The 20,923-nt window shown below is 41.4% G+C and overlaps 2 protein-coding genes across 2 annotated transcripts in view; one reads left to right on the forward strand and one right to left on the reverse strand.

The window, feature by feature from the left end:
* oclnb (occludin b) overlaps positions 1-16,958 on the reverse strand; it is a 31,160-nt gene extending 14,202 nt beyond the window's left edge. The window contains exons 1-15 of the mRNA XM_042215030.1: positions 16,828-16,958; positions 13,511-14,737; positions 12,377-12,412; positions 12,104-12,282; positions 10,416-10,587; positions 10,288-10,338; positions 8,969-9,084; positions 8,033-8,058; positions 6,883-7,060; positions 6,219-6,281; positions 4,212-4,869; positions 3,170-3,334; positions 1,706-1,821; positions 371-475; positions 41-212 (exon numbers count right to left, since the gene is read on the reverse strand). Coding sequence (XP_042070964.1) covers positions 41-212; positions 371-475; positions 1,706-1,821; positions 3,170-3,334; positions 4,212-4,869; positions 6,219-6,281; positions 6,883-7,060; positions 8,033-8,058; positions 8,969-9,084; positions 10,288-10,338; positions 10,416-10,587; positions 12,104-12,282; positions 12,377-12,412; positions 13,511-14,722 — 3,249 coding nt within the window. The 5' untranslated portion in view covers positions 14,723-14,737; positions 16,828-16,958. The remainder of the gene's footprint in view (positions 1-40; positions 213-370; positions 476-1,705; positions 1,822-3,169; positions 3,335-4,211; positions 4,870-6,218; positions 6,282-6,882; positions 7,061-8,032; positions 8,059-8,968; positions 9,085-10,287; positions 10,339-10,415; positions 10,588-12,103; positions 12,283-12,376; positions 12,413-13,510; positions 14,738-16,827) is intronic.
* A 1,808-nt stretch (positions 16,959-18,766) lies between these two features.
* Positions 18,767-20,923, forward strand: part of sdf2l1 (stromal cell-derived factor 2-like 1) — an 11,432-nt gene continuing 9,275 nt past the window's right edge. Inside the window, exon 1 of the mRNA XM_005949356.3 lies at positions 18,767-19,006. Coding sequence (XP_005949418.1) covers positions 18,829-19,006 — 178 coding nt within the window. The 5' untranslated portion in view covers positions 18,767-18,828. The remainder of the gene's footprint in view (positions 19,007-20,923) is intronic.

Raw genomic sequence — 20,923 nt, forward strand, 5'->3', positions numbered from 1 at the left:
CCTTCCCTTCAAAGAACCAGACAGATGCTGCCGCCCTTACCATGAACTCTGGACTGCCATCAGAATGTCGGTCCAGTTCTCGGTCCAGGTCGGCCAGGTCCTGGTTTATGCCGTCCAGCTCAGCCTGTAGGTTCTTGTATTCTTGGTGATCCCTATCAAACTCCTGTTTGTAGGCCAGACGCTCTTGCTCATCCAAAATGGGGGGAAACAAACTATATGCAAGAAGACAATTCAGTACATAACCAGTAAAACAAAAGAGATACGAATCAGTCAAGGTCAAAGACAAAGTTCTTTATTACCAGCTTTGATCTAGAAATAGCAGATTAATTGCAATCAGCTAATAACTGGCAATGGAATCACATGCACTCACACACTGAAATCTTCTTCCTCTAGGTCATCCCCAGATTCCACACCAGTGTCGTAGTCCCTCAGCCTGGGCTGCAGGCCTCCCACATAGCTGCTGATGTCAGAGTCTCTGCAAACAGGATTTACTGATTCATCCATTTTTGCAAAAGCCTTATAAGTATCTGCCATTAAAACAAACACACTTGAACCCTTGTAGCATGTTTACAGAGCCAACTGGTCTCAAATATGGTTAATATGGTTCCCCATTATCCTTCAGCACCTTAAACTTCAAAACTTATGGATGAGCTGACCCATCAGAGATGGATCACTGTGATCGAGTGCTACTACAGAGTTATGTGCACCTCTTCTCTTTGCACCAGACCTCATTTCAAATTTGGTACAGGGACACTGATCGTTTGTTGACCTGATTTGAACAGAAGTATCCCCGTCTGACCAGCTGGAGTTCCCTCTACACAGCACAGGAAACAGTTTCTGCAGCAGCTGAGATGTTCATCTTTGCAAAGTTGATAATGATGCACTTTTACACAACCATGAAGAACAGTTTCTTATTGACCCACACTCACAAATAAATGTATCTTCATTGTACATTTCTATTTGAAACGTTATTATTTTCTGTGTTTCAGTGAGTGTTTTTCACTACAGCACCAACAATACAAAACCCTTTTCTTGGGAATTTAGCGACGTTAAAAATATAATCAAAGAGGCTTTGGTGGTGGATTGTAAGTGTCATGGTCTGTGTGGAGTTATGTTCTCCCATGTCTGTTTGGGTACTGTGTGGGGCATTTTCAATTTGTCCCACAGTCCGAACACACAGATTGACCGTAGGTGTGGGTGTGAATGTGAAAGTGAATGGTTGTCTGTCTCACTGTGTTAGCCCCATCATAGACTGGTGACTGTTCAGCGTCTACCCCTCCTCACCAGCTGGGATAGCAGGTGCCCCACCCAAAAGTCTCCAAGCCGTTTTATTTTAGATGAACTTTGGTGGTTTACAGAGGAAAATTGTGTAACTAACTCCATCAGGCCACAGTCCTGATCATGTGAGCCCCCCCCCCCCACCCCACCGCCTCTGCACCCCACCCCAGAACATTTAGTCCTACAAAACTTCATTTACAAAAACAGACTGACAGTGATGCTGCATGTGCAAAAGGTCAGACACCCAAGGTCATGTTTTAAGTAAACAAATTATACACTGTTCAGTCATTTCAGTAATTTATTATTCAAGAATAAAAACCCAATAGAGCTGCTAGCATCATTATATCTGTAAAAAACAAACAAAACAAAACCCCAATTCCCCCAATGCTTAATGATACTTTTTCATAACAATGAAGAACATGCTTACCCTGGTAGGTATAGAGGCTTGTTGTAGTCCAGCTGGTCTAAATAGTCTCTAGAGGCCCCAACTTTATCGTTATGGTCATTAACAAACACCTCTGGATCACCAGACACGTTGGTCACCTGAAGCAACAAACATAGTCAGCCTCAGAGTTTCTACAATGCCAGATTGAAATTAAAGGGACTTTTCCAAATGATGAGCAGTTTAAGGGTGAAAGTGGCTCTACAAATATTTTGAGTTTAGGTTTAAGGTGAAAATACCACGATTATGTCATCAAAGATTTTTCACATTAATGAGTTTCGTCCCATATCGTTAATGAGAGTGCCTTATCATAACCTAATGAGATACTACGCTCATACTTGAGGTCATGGAAACCCGTTTCCTCCATATGAAGCAAGAAGCATCCGCAGGGACCAACCGGTTCCTCTACTTGTCCCTGTATGTCTGAATACCACAAATACCTTCACTATTGTCAACAAGAAGTCTTAGTCAGTGCCTTTAACCAGCACACCTGATGAAATCTCAGGCCTGATGGTGCTACTTGGAAAGTACACAGCTGGAATTAAAGCTACATGGACATAATACTCAGATACACATTTTCCATTTTTATCACTACCATCGGAAGACAGGGGAATAAATTAATTAATCTGAACATGTGAAAGATCTAATGAGTTAATGTTTAAAAGAATAAAAATATAACAACATGCTGTTTCACTTTAGATGACATCACAGTGACACCACAGCACATCATGCTGAAACTAAGAGTGGCTAAACAGACCACACCCAGAAACTACAGGTGAAACCTCCTCTGCCCAGTGTCTCTCTCACCTGTCACGCGCGCAAAACACACACACACACACACACACACAAACACACACACACACACACACACACACACACACACACACACACACACACACAAATTCTCAGCTTTTGTAACAAACAAGTTGTGTAATTTCTGAAGTAGTAGTAGTGGTTAGAATCTGCAGCCAATTACATGAATTATGCTCCTATCTTTATTGCCATTTACAGTGCTGTTAGGATGTCCCAGACTGTTTTAATGTTCTTAACAGTCTGTTTAGAGATTGCACAGATCACTTCACAAAACCAAGCATTCTGAATAGTGAATAAGAGCAGATAACACATTATCACCCTGCAACTGACTTTAATGTTGTGGAAATTTTAAAGGTGTGTCAGAGGGGAAATTTTAAAGCCCTCTGACACACCTTAGAGATATTGTGTGTTCCAGCTCTTGACTGCAGATCTGTGTCATGTTTACAGTATTTAAAATATTCAAAAATATTCACAGAGAGTTGGAGACTGAGTGGGGAATTTGTTGAGCTGACCTGATATATTTAGTTCAACCTTAATTTGACTGAATAAAGTTACGCTGCAGCTGATACAGGCTTTTGCTATTTAGTAAACAGGTAAATGCGATGCTGATGTCAACACAGTCACACACAGACTCACCCACTCCCCGACGCTGTTGTGGTGACCAACATTGACAACCTTGACTTCCTCCCAGAGAATGCGTTCTGGGCCCCAGCGCCTGATCTGTTGGCGAGTCTTGACCGCAAACACGAGCAGGATGATGAGGGCAACAAACACCAAAAAGCCCATAACCACAGCGATGGCCTGCAAGAAGCACAACCAAGATCATGGAGCTGAAGTAATACCCATTATCAGGGATGTAAATGACAGGCAAGTTTCTCACATTTCCCTAAAAATCTCAATCTTATAACACCTGCCACCAAACAATGAGTTGGCCAAAGGACATTTGCAGGTACAAGTCTGCCATAAAACAATGATTCCAAATTCATGTAGAACAAACTGGGTTTCCAGTATCACTACATGTACTAGTTGGTTTCCAACGGCACACTTGCTCAGTTCAGCTGATTGCTGCTTTAGTGCAAAAATGTGTAGAAACACACCCAATTCCTGATCACCAACATGTATTCTGCTGCTCAAGATATCTCCTGCCCACAAGCGACAGTCAGTGATGCCGTTTCTGTCAGGGTTATGGTGATGTTTGCAGTTCTTACAGGTAACATTTAATGGCGTCAATTTAACAAAAATAAGGCAAGCAAACACTGTTGTTCAGTATTTTCCCCGATTTAAGAAATGTGAAAAGTTTGGAGCTCAATTGCACCAGTCCCTGAGTGCACCCAGAACAAGCTGATTTAGTACTGAAAGAGGGGCACACATTTGTCAGGTTTTTGTTTCTTTTGCTTTTAATAACTTTGAAATAGACGAACACATAAAGTTCCAATAAAATGAGCATTTGCAGACTTTTCTCTTCCTGACACCACTCAGTTCTATTGCATTTTTCTTCTAGTCTTTTGAAGTCGTAATTTCATCTTCATGTGTCCATTAACTGCGAGTTTAATTTACTGCTACCTCTCTGGCTGAAACTAAACAAACTCTCAGTATACACAGAGAAAGGAACTACACAGAAACCGCACATCCTGTGCCAAAGATCCAACCACACATTATTAGAGAAAAAGTGTCTCACCTCTTGGGGCTCCACCACGCAGTAATGGTAAAGGTATTGGTTTAAGAAGAGGCCCTGGGGCTGGACCTGGTTCTGGAACTGGGCACACATCTGTACTACCTGGTTGTAGTACATAGACCCCGTGGACTGTGCTGTTGGATTTATCGCCACCAGGTACACAATAGTGGCAATAATCATCAGGAATGCCAAGATGGCGCAGATAATGATTGATGCCAGGTAGAACTTTGATGAACGGGCAGTACCTTGCCTTGACACAACCATGATGAATATAATAAGCACAGCTATGAAGGTAATTGCAGAAATGGCAATGATAAAGCCTTTGCCAGATCTGGGATCCATTTGTGTTCCTCCATAGCCGGAATAGGAACCACCATATGCGCCACCATATGAGCCACCATACGCGCCCCCATAACCGGTTCCATATCCACTGCCATATGAGCCTGGCATGAGACCAGTTCCGCCCCCCATGAGACTCATTTCGTAATCCCAGGCCAGTGTGGAGGCCACACAGGCAAACACAGCCACACACATGATGATAATGATGATGCACATTATCTTCATCACACCAGGTGGTGAATTCCAGCGATAGAAGTGAAGCACCTTATTTCCAGAATAATAGGAAAATGCTGGGTTGGACATGACTTCACTGTGCCTGTGGCTGGAACAGAGGAGAGAAGATGAGTTGTGGTCATTGTCAAGACATAAAAATAGCAAGGCTACCCCAAGAATAAGGTCTAATATTGTCAATGTTTTCATCACAAGGGCAACTTCTCATAATGGTGTGATCTACTTCACGTCATTGAAATGAACAGGTTATCACTTTGAAAAAGAAAATCCTCATGTCATCTAAAACCCAACTAAGCCAAAGCCTCATTGATGTCCATCACACATTTTCCAAAGGCTAAAGATGATTTTAAAAAAAAAAGTTTATTAGGGATGGATGCGTTTGTCAAATAGTTAACAAGAACAACAAAAAAAACTTGGTAGAACTCAAGTTTTTTTTAATACAACAAATTGTTTATACACTAATAAGCCAAAGATCTATGGTTTGAGCCCAAAAGGTGACACTAATGCTGTTGGGCATCTGACGTAAAAATCTAATCAAACGTGAATCGGCCCACTGCAGCAATGCCTTGTGAATACTGGAGCGCTGGAAAATGGCAACTATGAAAACTATGCCAACAGTCGGGTGACAATGAGAAATGGTGTGGGATTGAACACAGACTTTACTAACAGGAAAAGCACGCACAGCTAAAGACGTCAGAAAGTCCGGCGTGGAAGCGGTTTACCTAATAACAGAAAATATGGTTCCGTGCATTCTGTGGCCCTACAAATACAACAATCCAGTCATTTGAATTTTGGGTGGGGGCCACTCTTTAAAGAATACCGAGTTAGTTCCCAGTGAAAATGAAACTTTTTTTTGGATGCCTTAAATTGCAATGAAACATTTTTGTCATGTATTTGAAATTAATGTTAGAATAGAATAGAGTATAATAGAAAAGCCCTTTATTGCCATTGCACATGTACAATGAAATTATGGGTGCTCCATGTCAACTATGCAGAATAAAACATAAAGAGTAGGACAGCAGGAATAAATAACAAACAGGATAAATATATACAGTCAAGATGAATATATACAAAACAAGAGAAAGCCACAAAATAGAAAGGCATAACTATTATTACCAATTGCCTGAATTTCATCACACAACCTTTTACGGTCTTCTGATGCCTATATTGAAGCTTTTTTAAACGTATTACTGGCAATTTAAAAACAAGCAAACGCTTGCTCAAAAATGATGAAATTTGTCACTTTTGTTATGTGAAAATCCTTTAAACCTTACATTAATTTAAAATCATTGAATTCTGAGGCTTTTCTTCGAACATGTCTACATTTCCAGAGGTTTATTTACCATAAACACTGCACTGAGCTTAAGTCAGCTGAGTCCATAAATGACTAGATGAAGCAGGTGTCTGTGCGTAGTGAATGATAAAGGGAATTCAGCTTACCGTTTTTTGCCACTGTGGTTGCTGTGTTTGTTGCTCGGCATACTTAAGGTCAACTTCCACTCACTCTAGTAGGACAACACACAAGAAGCAATGAGCATTCAAAAGCTTTTGTATAATGTCATGTGTCAAACTAGTTTTCCTGCTGAGGCACATACCAGCTCTCAGCCTTCTGTTACAAATGTGTGTTTGTGCAGATTTCCTAGCTCACATGATTTCTTTGTTTTTCTTGTCTAAGGTAACTGAATCAATTATGTGATACATACTTTTCAAAAGTCAACACTTCAAATTGCGTTTGATTTTCTGAAATGTGGGGCTAGGAATGATTAGAAATGATTGGCACTAATATTCATGAAGTGCCTTACTCTGACGCTTTGTTAAAAATGATATATTTTATGGTCATCTCAAACGATGAATGCGAAAATCTAACAAACTAGTGACGTATCAGGGGACCAATGTCTGGCTATGGAAAGCACTACGATGGAAAACAGCGCCTGTGTTTATGAGGACGCCTGTTAATATGGTGGCCATTTCAGATTAAAAGCAGCTGTCTGAGCAGATAACACTGATCCATTCCATCACCTGTAAACTGACTTTAACATCAATGCTCATCTCTTCTACTTCAAACTGTCCGTAAACTCTAGTTACACCTTTAAGAGGGACCTACCTGTGTGATGATCGGCGTCCTGCTGATGAACACAATACACACTCACTGAAATACGAACGCAAACACTGTGCTCGCGACCGCCTCCATCCACAGCGCGCACTCAGGTAGCAATGAGACGGGCATATAGGCGTGTGCTCGTCACGTGGTCGCCTCCTCCTTGAAACAGGACTAACCTGTCCTCAGTGCCTGCATCTTCTTGAAACAGGCAGAAGATGCGTGTACTCTTCCAGGAACTGTTTGAGCTTTATTTCCAGTGCTCTTAAAACCAGATTATAAACAAATGAACTCTCAATCTCCACTTAAAATAACAAACATAATCTCTTTTGAACATCTATTTATCCCGCAATTTCGACAAAAAGCAGGGTTACTATCAAGAAATGCGAATCCCGACGTGCCAGACTTGATCTCTGTTAAAATGCATACGTGCACTAATTCGATGTACCTGAAACCTGAGCCGATGTCCCCATCCCGTCTTCCTACTGTTGTGAAACTTAGTAGGACAAACAGTAACCTGTCAAACCTGTTCTGCAGGTAGAGCTTCTGCTCAGTGCACCGCTGTGAGTCCAGCAGCCACCTTGACCCCTGCATCAGTAGACCACTTCTAGTAGCCCGCATGTTTCTTTGCTTTTTGGACAGTTTCTAGCAGACACACCTTGAGAAAATGTTCTATTCCTTTACCCATTTATCAGTGTCACTGCTGTCTTTGTATTCATTTTCATTTATACAAATACTCTTACTTAACACGTGAATGCAGAGAAACTCTTTGTTCAAAGTCCATTTTAAATCTGGTGTGAGTGACAATACTGCGTTTTTCAGGAACAGCTGCTGCAGGAAAATGTCGCTGGGTCTGCTGTTTTTGGATAGTTGTTAGTTTATTCATCAGAGTAGCTGCAAAATTAAAACCCCTGGAAGCAGAACTTATTACCAATCTTTCAATGGGCACCGTTTCAGGTAGGGGTCATGGGAGTTGGCATAAGGATTTTTGGCACCAAGAGTCATATTGTGTTCCTTGAACAGAGTGGTCGGCTTTAAAGGTTTTCCCATGAAATGAACAGTGAGTAGAAAACAACAACCTGGCACTAAAGGAAGGCACTGCAGCACACATTGATAAAAACAAAAAACTTTAATGAAGGTTACAAAAGAAAGGTACCAGAAGACAGCTTGTTGTTCATGGAGCTGTGCGGTCGGAGACAGGTCAGAGTTCAAATAGTCAACTGATTCAAGGTTCTGCTGGGAAACTTTAATGTCCTGTGATGCGTTCCCTACCTCCTCATCTCGCTTTAATTTCAAGCACCTAAAAGATCTCTTGTGGAGAATCTGTTCATCATGTGGACTGACCGTACCAACCATTGCACCACCATGTCAGCCAATTTTAAACACATATTTACTATTGCAAAGTTGTACAAATCACAAAGCAGAATTTACATTATAGTTAAAAATATAAATTCAGAGAACAGGTTTCATGTTTAAATGCAAAATAAGGCAAATACACATATCTATCATATGACCCCAAACCAAACTACAGATAAAAAAAACAGTGTCCAGTCAGAGGAAAGCAGTCAACTATCTTTATTATCTTGCCCATGAATAAAAGTAACTGTATTAAAGTTTCCATAGCAACATCCAACACGAAGATTTCATCTCTTTGCTTGTCTACCAGTGTTCTTTTGAAGTTGCTGTTGTTGCTGTTATGCTAAGCTAACATGGCCATCTTACAGTCTCTAAAACAGCAAAATCCCCAATATGTTCTTTTACAACTATCGGGGAGTGCTGTGTGCATGTTCATTTACCAACACTCTGTTGAAGTTTACGGTTTCCGTGACTTTTACTATTCCCTCTATAATGACGACACATCCCAGACGATGTTCCTTCTAGTGACAGTGAGTCTACCATCCATCATGACGGAGTGACTGCAGTGTTTTCCACCTATTTCAATGTGATAATGTCACCTCTGTTGTCAGGAATTATGGTTCAGCAGTAACGGGGAGTTTCACTTGGAAGAGACAAGCGTCTTTTTTAAATTTATACCACAGTCCCACTGTTGTGTTGCCGCAGAGCACACCTGAGCACACCTGTGTTAACTGCTTAGTTGGCATCGCTGTAGCCCACGGACTTGTTGTACTCTTGAATCTTCTGTTTGATGTGAGAGAGCTTGTTCTTTAGATACTCACACCTCTCTCTTTTTTCCAAATATGTTGGGTCCTAACAAGGAAAACATAAATCAGTAAAATTGAGTACATTTCTTCACAAAGATTTCAGTAAACCACACAAGTATTAAGAAACCAGGCAGTACATTTTAACCCTAATGGTGACACACCATTAGAGGTCTCAAGTTGGGTTTTTCAGACTTGTGTTCGTTTGCTTGTCAAAATATGAAAACAGGATAGATAGTAGAAGAAAGCTGCCATGATTAAGCTGAGCTAGAGCTCCAAATCACTGTCATTGTTATGGCCTTCTATCCTACAAAAGCCATTACCCATCACCTGCTATACCACACTACAGTAAGGTGATTTGGCATCTGCATTTTTCTGATTCCTGTAGTAGGATTTGTATGTACAGCAGCAGAGAGACTTAGAAAACCAACTCATCTATCATCTGTGACAGTGGATGTGAAGTAAATTTAAACAATTTACTTGTGCTTTTTCACTAAAATAAAAGGGAAGAACACTTTTTAAACTTTTTTTTAATGATTTATTCATTTTAAGTGGTACTGTGCACTGGGTTTGGATATTCAGCAGGTATGACCCTTCTATGAGGAGTTTATATGTTTGCTTGTAGGTTTTATTTTTATTTTATTTGTTTTCTTGTCAGGGAGGTGAGGATGCTCCTGTAATAAAAAACCATGTTAGATTAATGCTGCGCAGTAAAGCCCTAGATTATTAACCTCTGGGGTTTCAGTTCCTTGACTAAAGTCCAATTAAAAATGACTTCCCTTCCCAGACTGTTGCATTCACAACCCAAGCCCAGTGAAGTGACAGAAAATGGATGGATAAAAATAAAACAATAATGAAACAAATACTGGAAACTACAAAAATATGAGTCTAACACAAGAACGATATATAATGGTTAGTGAGACAAGTGTGACTCAGCTGAAAAACTGCATTTATTTTCCAAACAAATTCATATGTTGTAAATAGATTCTTCTGAGGTTTGATGAGAGTTTGGAGTTATGCACTCAAACAAGTGTCTGCTAGGTTTTTTGGTTTATCCAAACCTTTCTGTAAAACATCCCCCCCCCCCAAATATATGAAAGCACAACAGAGTGTTAGTGGGGCAGCTCTTTGATCTAAGTATTATTAAAAATAATAACTGTTGTTAACAGAGACATGAAGGGATATCTTTTATAGAAACACCCCTTCCCTAAGACCCCAGTCTGACAGACAACAATTCATGATGTATACTCACAGCTTTCTTCCTCTGATACTCCATTAAAATACCATTTATCCGCTCCTTCTCCTGAAACAAAGCAAACGTGTTACTGGATGTAATGTTACAATGTGTGTGTCTGTCTATCTGCTCGCTAGCAAAATTACCATTTGGCTGGAGGGCCGGGATGGAAGGTTCGCCATCATTTCATCCATCTCTTCGAACTTCTTGGCCATGGCCTGGACCTCAGCATGCAGTTCTTTGTACTCAGCATACTGGTCATTGAACACAGCCTTGTACTGGTCCCTCTCCTCATCTGTGTAAATGCTGGGATACTTCCTGTAGAAACAGCAAAGGAAACAATATTTCTTGGAGCACTGGGAGCTGAATGTGTCTAACACAGGTGTTTAACTGGGATACCCTCCTTTATCTTATCTTACTTATCTTATTCTTGATCTTAAACTGCTAATAAAAATCTGATTTCTGAGGATGGTTTAGAAAATAGCTAGTTTGGTAAACTGGTAACTGAATAAACTACTTTCTAAACCATGTGTGCACCTTTAATTTTTGTCTTACTGACACCAAATCCATGAAAAGATCTAAGATCATAAAGGAACCAGTGAAAGCAGCTTAAATATGCACTCAAAAAATAATTGTTTTTGAAGGCTCAGTAATGTTCTACTAGAGTTTTTAGCAAACTGTTATCAAGCACGAGTAATAATGTACTATTTGTAGTGTGGATTTAACCCACATTTAGAGTTGTGCTGTGTATTTAGGCCAGCAGGACACTGTGTGATGACACTTTCTGGATAACAATGGAGTTCAGTGATAAAGGAATTTAATGTGTGGCAATACTTATTTTTGATTCTCCACAGGGCATTCTTTGACAGTGTAGCACATTAAATGCCAAAGACCAGCACTTCATAGTCCTACCCACACTGGGCCAGAAGGTCTATCTGATGTGTGTCGGTGTTGTTCCTGGATCATCATAATAATATTTGTCCAGGATCAACATCGCATCTGACCAAACATAGTTATGATGTCATAGCTTTGTGGATGTCCACTCAAGAAAAAAAAAATCCAAAATGAGGGCTGTTAGGGCCAAGGTTAGGGTGTGATTGTGGTGAGGGTTTGGTGTGTGATGTGATGGTGTTTCCACATCGCAAAGCTATGACATCACTACAGTATGACTAGTCACTTGCAATGATGAAACCTGGACCAACATTAAATTTGTTGATCCAGTAACTGGACCGACAGGAGGACATCAGATGGTGTAAACAGAAACACGCGCAACAAGCTACACATGAACTGTATGCCACTTTGTGTGAGATGGGCCTAACATGAAAGTGTGACAAGCAGTAGCACTGGTGAAATGGTTATTCAGCCTTTGTAGCAGTGAGTTTTCTAGAAGAGCCATAATTCACATAGTCTGTACTGGAGTGTTCACAAACTAAAAGAGGTCACACCATTCTGGGTGGTTTGGAGTTATGTATTTTTCATTTACAGACGTAAGTGTGATACTGCTTTCCCAGAATACCCATGTACAAAAACACAGTGGTCATCATTGCACTGCTGGAGGTTTTATTTCTGTTAAAACACTTTAATTTAATTCTATTTTATTTATATAGCATCATATCCAATCAGCAGTCCCCTTGAGGCACTTTATAATGTAAGGTAAAGACACTACAATATTTCCCTATTGTAGTGTCTGCAACACGAGAACAAAATTGGGGACTGTGTTTAATCAGTCTGTTTGTATGTCAAATGTACATGTGACATCTGATACTACACTAGGGCCTCCCTGTTAAATGCACAATACACAGCTGGAAGACGAAACCTAGATGGTAATACTCACGCCACATAGTCGGCTATAACAACAGGTTTGGGGATGTGTCCGGCTGGTATGTGACCACGGAGGATCTCTGGCTCTGGTGCCATGAGAGGAGCAGCTTTTAAGTGGTTGGGAGCATCCATGATGTCTGGCTGAATGGTGGGGAGAGGGGTCTGCTCCGACACCATGGAGGATGGACCAAGCTGCGGCAGGTAAACATAGACACATGTTCAGATCATACATACTGTGTGCACCTTGGTGTCTGCAGGAACATTTCAAACACTTTCTCATACTTACTATAGAGAGTGGGACAGATGAGCCAATGGTTCTTATCTATTGTGTAATGAAAAAGAGAAACAGGAGTTTACTGACATTGGGTAAATACACCCTCTCTGCAAAACCTAAGCTGTGATGCTATGTTCTCTTTAGATAGAAGAGGTTTTCTACTCCCAACCCTTCCAAACAAACCACACTTGTTCAGTCTTTTTGTAATTCTACTGTCATGAACTCTCACGTTCACTGAGGCCTGTACAATCTGACATGAAGCTCTTGGGTTGTTTTACTGTGTCTCTGAGCAGTGCATAATCTGATCTTGGGTTGAATTTGCTTTGACATCCACTTGTGAATAATCTTTCTCCCTGTAGAATGCTGGGCTTCAGGTTGTTTCTTAGCTTAATTTCCATGCTGAAATCATCAAGGTGTGCAACACACGAATAAACAAATGGACTGGCTCTTATATAGCACTTTTCTACTCCATCTGATCACTCAATAGAACTTGCCTTATTGACCCAATCATACAAGCACTTTTTTCTATGCTTTTCTATGCACAATTGAATATTAGATTAGAATAAAAACTGGAGATAAAGAGAATAACAGCTGGCTAGTTCTTTGGGGGGCATAACTATTCAAAAACACAACAGGATAAGCATCACTGCTCAGTATTACTTTTCAGTTTTATTGTAGGGTTATTACCTAACCGCCTGTAATGCACTTTGAAATTGCTGTGGCTGTTGTTGTCATTTGGTGCAATAGAAATAACACTGAATTACACTGAAAATAAAATTGTTGCATGTAAAAAAAAAGCTTATCCAGTGAAGCAGGTGATTACTTAACATTACTTACAAAGCGGTCTTACAACAGCGTCCAGGAATGCTGACTCTATTTTCTAGAGGATTGATTGGCATTAGGTTTTGGTTTTGTATGTGCTGATCTCTTATCTTGGATATAACAGCACAGGATGGGTGCAAAAACATGATAGTTTACTTACTGGGGTACACTGTCATGTAATAGAATTAATGTTTTATTACATGACAAATTTAACCCTAAGCCCCCAAAATGTTCTCTGGAGTATCTCAAGGCCTCTGCATTAAAGGTCAGATTAGGTATTTAGCTGTGAATATTATTTTTGTGCTTTTTGTGTGTGTGTCAGACCTCCTGTGCCAGCCCCTCTTTCCTCATCCTGGCTGCTTCATGTCTCCACAGCTTCACACACACCGCTGCACTAATAAAGTAGAGCACCATGGTGATGAAGATGAAGACAATGGCTGCTGTCTGGCCGGACTCGGTGCGACAGAATGCACCGTTCACTCCATTATTGAAGACTGGCGAGTAGCACAGCCCCCCTCGAGTTGTGTCATTCACATACACCAACCCTGCGGCTAAATAGAGCACACCCAGCACCAGATTTATGGAACACTCTGTTAGAGGCCACCATGAGGAATCCAGAAGGATGGCTCTGTAGTACAGGGTCATGCCAAGAACAACCAGAATAACTGTCACTATCCATGCAAGGCCAGCCACAACCAGAACAAAAGGCGTCTTGGGTCCTGTGTATAAATAACCCCCAGACCCATATGCAGCAGCGCCTCCACCAAGCCCTCCATACAGCTGCGGCCCAGAGTATCCATACATATTGAACCACTCGTTGTCCTTATGAACGTAAGCGCAGACACAGGCAAACACTGCAGCTCCAAGCAGCAGCTGCACACCGCCCAGGATCCTTAGCAAGCCAGCCCATGACTTCATGTAGGAGTAGCGCGCATGATATTCTTCCACCCGCTCCTGGTACGTCTGAACTGAGACATTGGTGGGCACTGCAGATGCAGAGTCAAATGCTTCGGCACCGAGCAGCAGTCCATCTCGCTCCTTTTGAGATGTGTAGCTGCCTCCAGAGCCACCATAGCGGTCTCGATAGGAGCCTGGAACGGAGGGAGATGGAGGGGCAGAGTGAGGCGGTGAGCAGGGGACTCCTGATGTGGTGTGGCACTTAGCACTTTTTTTGGATGAAGGAGCAGGGGAATCAGGGCCAGACCCACCCTTGCTACCACGGTTACTGCTGTTGCCACGGAAAAAGTTCTTGACAGAGTCAGGGATGAAGCGGCGAACTGGCTTAATGTCCATAGCGTCACGGTCTTCGTCCATTGGGTCGTCATTGCTGGGGGGATAGAAAGCTTCAGGTCCAACAGGTGGCTGTTCAGGTAGAGGGGGAGGGGGCAGGGAGTCTAAGCTGACAGCTGGCACTGTCCCATGCAGGAGTTGTGGAGGTGGAGGTATTGCAAGGTCCCCATACAGGGAATCCGCTGGGACCTGGTCATAGAGTGGCATCTCCCTCACTCGGTCAAATCTGGAGACTCCTGAAAACATCGCAGCTTTGACTTTCTGCAAAGAGAAACAGAGAGGATTACAATGGCATAGTACCAAGATCTGAACTTACAGCACCTCTAAAATAAAAACACAGGCCTTAGTTTCATTCCTCATCTTCTCGCAGCTGCTTCCTTTAGGGGGTACCAAAGGAGATCATCTGCCTCCATCTCACCCTGTCCCAGCATCCTCATCTGTCACTACATCCATGAACCTCCTCTGAGGTCTTCCTCTTTTTCTCCTGCCTGGCAGCTCCATCTTCATTATTTCATTATCCTTTGGATAAACTGGACACTCTCCCTCCACTGCATATGTCCAAACCATCTCATCCCAGACTGAGCTGTCCCTCCAATGTACCTATTGGTAATCCTGGATTGCTCATCTGAGCATTTTCAGTTTGGCCTTCTGTCTTATTGTCAGTGCCACCGTCTCCAAAGCATACATCATGGCAGGTCTCACTACCTACTTATAAACCTTCCTTTTCATTACTGTACACTGCACCCTGCCTGCACTCTCTTCTTCACTTCTCTTGGGCACTGCCATTGGAGGTATTTAAACTCATCCACCTTGAATACCTCTGCTCCTTGCAGGTTCACTGATACAGTTTCACTGCTTTCCGTAAATCATGACAGCACTGCACTTTTGAATTTTTGCCAAGGTCCAAGAAAAAAATATCAGCTACAGCGAGAACTTTAATAAATGATCAGATGACACAAATTGGATGAAACAAATTCAGAATGTAATGTAATTCCATTAATTGAGTCATAAATGCAAAACGTATGCTGTAAAGCCAACTGTTCGTCTGCTGGTGGGTGACCAGTCTTTACTCAATTTGAAGAACAGTAAACTGTTTGGATTTAAATGTCTACGAATTCCAAAATTATCCCTCTAAGATAATAAAAGTACTGTGATTATCCAGTCTGCACTGCTGTGTCAGTGCTCCACACAGGAGCTCCAATAAATACTTGGTATACCGAATACCCACCAACTCTGCTGTGGAGGAATTTTGGCTTGTTTTTCCTTTTCAGAACTGCTTTATGCTGGAAACACTGACCATTCACACCTCAGCAGGTTTGGGTCCAGACTGTGCTTAGGCTATTTTAAACTTAGTTTTGGAATTTTGTGCTTGATTTAGATGAAAGAGGAACCATGTCTTCTTAAAAGATCATACAATAATCTCTCAACACCTTGAGGCGATTTTGAAGCATGGGAAAGTATCATCCACATAAATATTTCCTAGCTTTCTTGTTTTCTTATATGTGATGTACAAGAAAATGTCCTTCATCAGACCAAGTCTATTTCTCCGTCACTGGAGTCTTTAATTCAGGTCCCCACTGTAGGCTTGTCTGCCACTAAGTGTGGTACAGCTGACTGCAATCCACTGTGTCTCACATCTCATCAGTCAGGTCAAGGTTTCAGCGCTTGTCCTTCATTTGGCTGCAGAACAGCACTCTTGCCATAATTAAAATGGTGAATGCCTCACACCAGCAGACTTTTCAGTCAAGGCTGTCTACATGAGGCATCTTCCATTTATTAAGTTAATATAACTGTTATTTGTAAAAACTGGGAAAGCTTAAGGGAACTGTAGCAAAACAGCTAATTCCATGAGTAAAATGACGAGAAATGAGCACAAGATCAGAGATTTTTTTTGTTTTGTTGTTTTTGTTTAAACAGAGAACATTCACAATAATTTCATTTTTACGTTATTTGTGAATATTTCTAGAATATTCTCAGTATGACATTGCACAATAGGACGTTTTTTTCTCTTGCTTCATGGCAGCACTCCTCAATAAGTAAACTAAAGGAGAGATTTGTAGTTTTACAGAGCTTAGCTCAGACTCCCCATGACTCAAGGCTCACAAAATATACACTATTTAGGACTCCTAGCTTAATCTCTTATGTTGGTCACAGGTTCTTCAAAGGGCGCCTGTACATCAGCACAAGCAGCACAAGGTACCGCCTTTACCGTCAGGTCCCAAAAGCGCACCGACACATGATGAGGGTGGCAGAGCTGGGAGTGCACGGCTTGACCACAACACACAGAGCACTTCAGACTGGAAGTCCATCTGTTCCCCTCCTATTCAAACTTCACTCATTCGCTGACTTACCTTCTCACTGGTGTCGGTGCTGGTCTGTGACACAGGCAACAGCCTCCTGTCTTTGTTTTCTCACACTTCTAGGTCAGGCATCGCTATGAACAGTGGTTAAAGCGCAGTCAGGAGCCGGAAAAGCAAAGTGCTCGCACCTCCCCACCGCGTTAAAACTTACCTGACCTGTCCGGCCAGCCTCACGATGCGTTCACGGCCTCTTTTCACATCTGAATCCTCACTCTCTAATTCTTACGCCACATTGTTGTGTTCCCTTGAGTAAAGGCGACTTTCAACAACCGTTTTTATAAGTAATATTTTTAATACATTTATTTTTATTCTTTTGCAAAAAAAAGTATCACTTATTATAACTGTAAAAAATGTTGATTGGAAACGTAAGTGATAGCTTAGCCCCTTATTTCTTGATAGATGTGAGCGCAGTTTACTCTATAGAAATGTACTTCCTCAGCACAGGGTGATCCTTATGAGTCCTAATATCTGATCCTAATGAGTCAGAGACATTATGAGATGGTGATTGAAAATCTATAAAAAAATTAAAAATACAAGCGAAATACCGCACTGTTGCAGAACATGTAATTAATGCTGCAGAAAACCACCAGTCTGATAGTTTAATGCACAGAGCAGTAAAATAAACATATTAATTCCAGTGACTCGTTTTTTGAATGGCCGATGTGATGATTAACAGGCAGAGTCAATCAATCTGCAGGAAAAAAACATTTATCAAATGCTGAAATCCAAAGGGACGCTGAAAAATGGCACCTACATCCATATAGCTATGTTGTAGGAATTTTAGGATTTAGGATTTTAGGGTAGTTTAAATTTCACTATTGACAATTTATGAGATTACATTTGATAGTTTTATACGTCTTTTACTTTGCATGTCTTCTCCCAGACACTTTGTGAGTCGATCCAATGTAAAAGTAAACCAAAGAAGAGAGAACTTATGTTCGGATTCTATTCTTTTCTTCTAGATTTAATTATTTTCTTTTCTTTGCTATTTTGTTTATCCTTCTGTCTCACCCTCACCTGTTTCTTTCTCTCTTTGTGTGTGCATGTGTTAGAAATGAAGGATATTCCACCAGTGACCATTGCCAAGTTCTTTATAATGATCGGGTACATTACATTCAGTGTGTTTTTGGATCAAATGAAGTATTCCCCCGTGCTCAGAGGGCAACTGGATTGTATCGATACAAAGTGACAATAACTATATTATTTAAAAGTTTCAGAAAGGCCAGAAGAGAGATCAGAGGCTGACAGCTGACTATCAATGAGGACAGCATAATGATTCAGTGCACTGGCATGAACATAAGTGCACTTTCGTGGTCAAGACAATACATAATTAATACATAATTTTTTCTCTGTCTTGTATGTATAGAAATACGCTTCTAAATTAGATAACATAAACACATCTAGACTAGACAGGTTACTGTGTATGTTAAATTGTACAGGTGGTGGGTGCCATGTGTCCCATCTCCTCCCGCTCTCTTCTCCCTTCCCCTCACTGCCAACTGGTAGCTATCTGGAGGAAGAGCCTTTGCGGTCAGCGACGACCTGAAACATCACCAAATGCTATTTCGTCTTTTGAGAAGATTTTTTATTTTATTTTACTGTTCACAGTATTTATTAAGTAGATTTGACCTGAATCCATCTGAGTGGCAAAACCACATCTTATCTTGTCTATTTCGGCTCATCTGAGTTCCCAGGACAACTAATGTTTATGCCAATGTACCAGGGTTATCCAATCATCATCATCATCATCATCATCATCATCATCATAGGGACAGGCAGTTTAAATCGGGAATAACGTGTGAGGGGCGGAGCTGCTTCTGCATGAATCCTACTACTGTTTGTCGTTAACTGTTATAACGACGCATATGCCTATTCTGACCAATCACGTGTTGACATTGTCTTCCGTATTTTAGGACTTGTCAAGTGGTGATTGGTGGAAAGCAGCATTGCGGTTCGGAAGTGAGTGCCGGTCATGACAGCAGAGACACAAAGATGGAGGTGGTTGGTACTATCCGCGGGCTCATCAGGTCGTTGCTCTTCTTGCTGCTGTGGTCCAGCTGTGAAGGACGAGACTCGGAGCTCAGCTATGTGACCTGCGGCTCCCTAGTCAAACTGTTTAACACCAGACACAACGTCCGACTGCACTCCCACGACGTTAAGTACGGCTCAGGTAAGTGTTCAGAGAGCTGCCGGTGTACGGCCACAGCAGCTCTGAAGCGTCAGCATTGCGCTTACTGTGCTAGAAAAGCTTTGTAGAAGCAAAAAAAATACCCGGAAATTCAACCCGAGCACAACTTCCGACTACCTTTCCCCACGCTGAAGTTAAGAAGAGGTTCGCTCCATGATTGCATGTCTTAGTTAGTCTTTGGGAGCGTGCTGCTTTTGTGCTATAAGCACAAGAATGAGAAACTGATATTCCCATCAGTGCAGTTTGGCATTATAGAGTTACCTGCTTTATAAGAGCATCCATTAAGTCAGTGAGTTTGGGGTCGTCCTCATCAAGCACCAGGCTGACTTTCACATCTGCCATTTGGTAGAGAGGCTATAAGTAAGGTTTGCATACTGTAACAGTGACTCACTGAAACTAGGAAACTCACTTCTTTTTCATATCGTACGGTCCTAGCAGATGTTTCGGCCTTGTCCCTGAAAGTTGCTGGTTTGAAAGAGAGGTAATGCTTGTTACATGTGTAGCCAGCCTGGGACAAGTGCACATCCACTTTAGCCTCATGTGACGTCAAACTTTCTCAGATAAGTCATTTTAGAAGTGAATATAGCTGAAATCATAGAACAGCCTAGACTTTAACTGATGTCAAGTCAGCTTGCACTGACGTCTCTTTTGGGTCTCACATTTAAATGACAAAATCAACACTTTGAATTCAGATGTAGATATTATGTCTGCTTCATTTGTTATGGAATGACAGATGAACAGGCCTCACCCAGCTATCAAGCTACTTGTCAGTCAGTTTTCTGTTAATTTTTTGAACCATTGAAATCGGACATGTGTATAAAGATGACTGTGGATTTTGTAAAGCTGCTTAAATGAAATGTGGTGGTCTACAGGTATATTTGTCCCACAAAATATGGACCAAACTGTCCCACCTGTAATAGTGGGAAAGGCAGGGCACACCTGGACAGGTCACTAGTCTGCACAACGGGCAGTGGAGAACATTCAAACTCCACACTGAATCTAACTGTAGTCAGAACATTATAAGTTTGACAGGCTGCATCACAGAATAGAATATTCAATTTATTGAGCTTAACATAAAGGGTAATTGGCTCCACATATTAAGCACACAGTTACAAATCTGGGCTTTATATTGGATGGTGATTGTAAAATGGACAGACAAATGGCGTAGCATCTTTCATTTTAGAAAAACGGGTAAAGGTAAAAACCTATTCTCTGCAGGCAGCAGAGACAGTAAAACATGCCCACCCCCTTCCTTATTGCGACTTTTAGTTAGGAGAAGTTGGAGATCATGCAGCATCATACAACAAAGTTGACATCCTGTCCACTGTTGCAAGCTGGCATTCCTGCAGGTCATGTACAGCTTGATTTTCGTAACCTGGCACATTGTGCCGTTACTGTTGCAGCTGGGTTGAAGACCGTATCATTTTGTCGGTTTTTACCACTATTTTAATGACATATCAGTGCAGAAGCTCAAAGATGTACAGATAATACAGAAAGACATGTTGCAACAGTTTGAAAGGGTGAGACTTTGTGGAAAATACTCTGAAAACACGCACTGCAATGTCTTTGCTTCTAGTTTTCTTCTACTATATGAGTGCTGATGTGGCGGTATTGTCAGGTGGGAACATCTTGAGTCTCTAACCCATTCAAAACCCCAACTCACACCTTATGTCAAGTGACCTCAGTAGGTCACATGATAGGGTGGGCCAAGGTGTCACAGTGGTTTCAAGTGAAATCTCTGGGAAACGCAGCTAGCATCTCAAGTTTCAGTGATTTAGTAATGTAACATATTAGTTTTGTTTTTCTAAGCTGTAATGATGATGTTGATATTTATATAACAAAGGAATGGCCCACACCTGGGGCCTGTTCTTCGTACCGCGCTAAGTGAGTTAGCTGGAT

This window comes from Haplochromis burtoni, unplaced genomic scaffold (assembly GCF_018398535.1).
Source record: "Haplochromis burtoni strain Fernald_Lab_line unplaced genomic scaffold, NCSU_Asbu1 Contig_646, whole genome shotgun sequence".
In the NCBI taxonomy this organism is placed as follows: Eukaryota; Metazoa; Chordata; class Actinopteri; order Cichliformes; family Cichlidae; genus Haplochromis; species Haplochromis burtoni.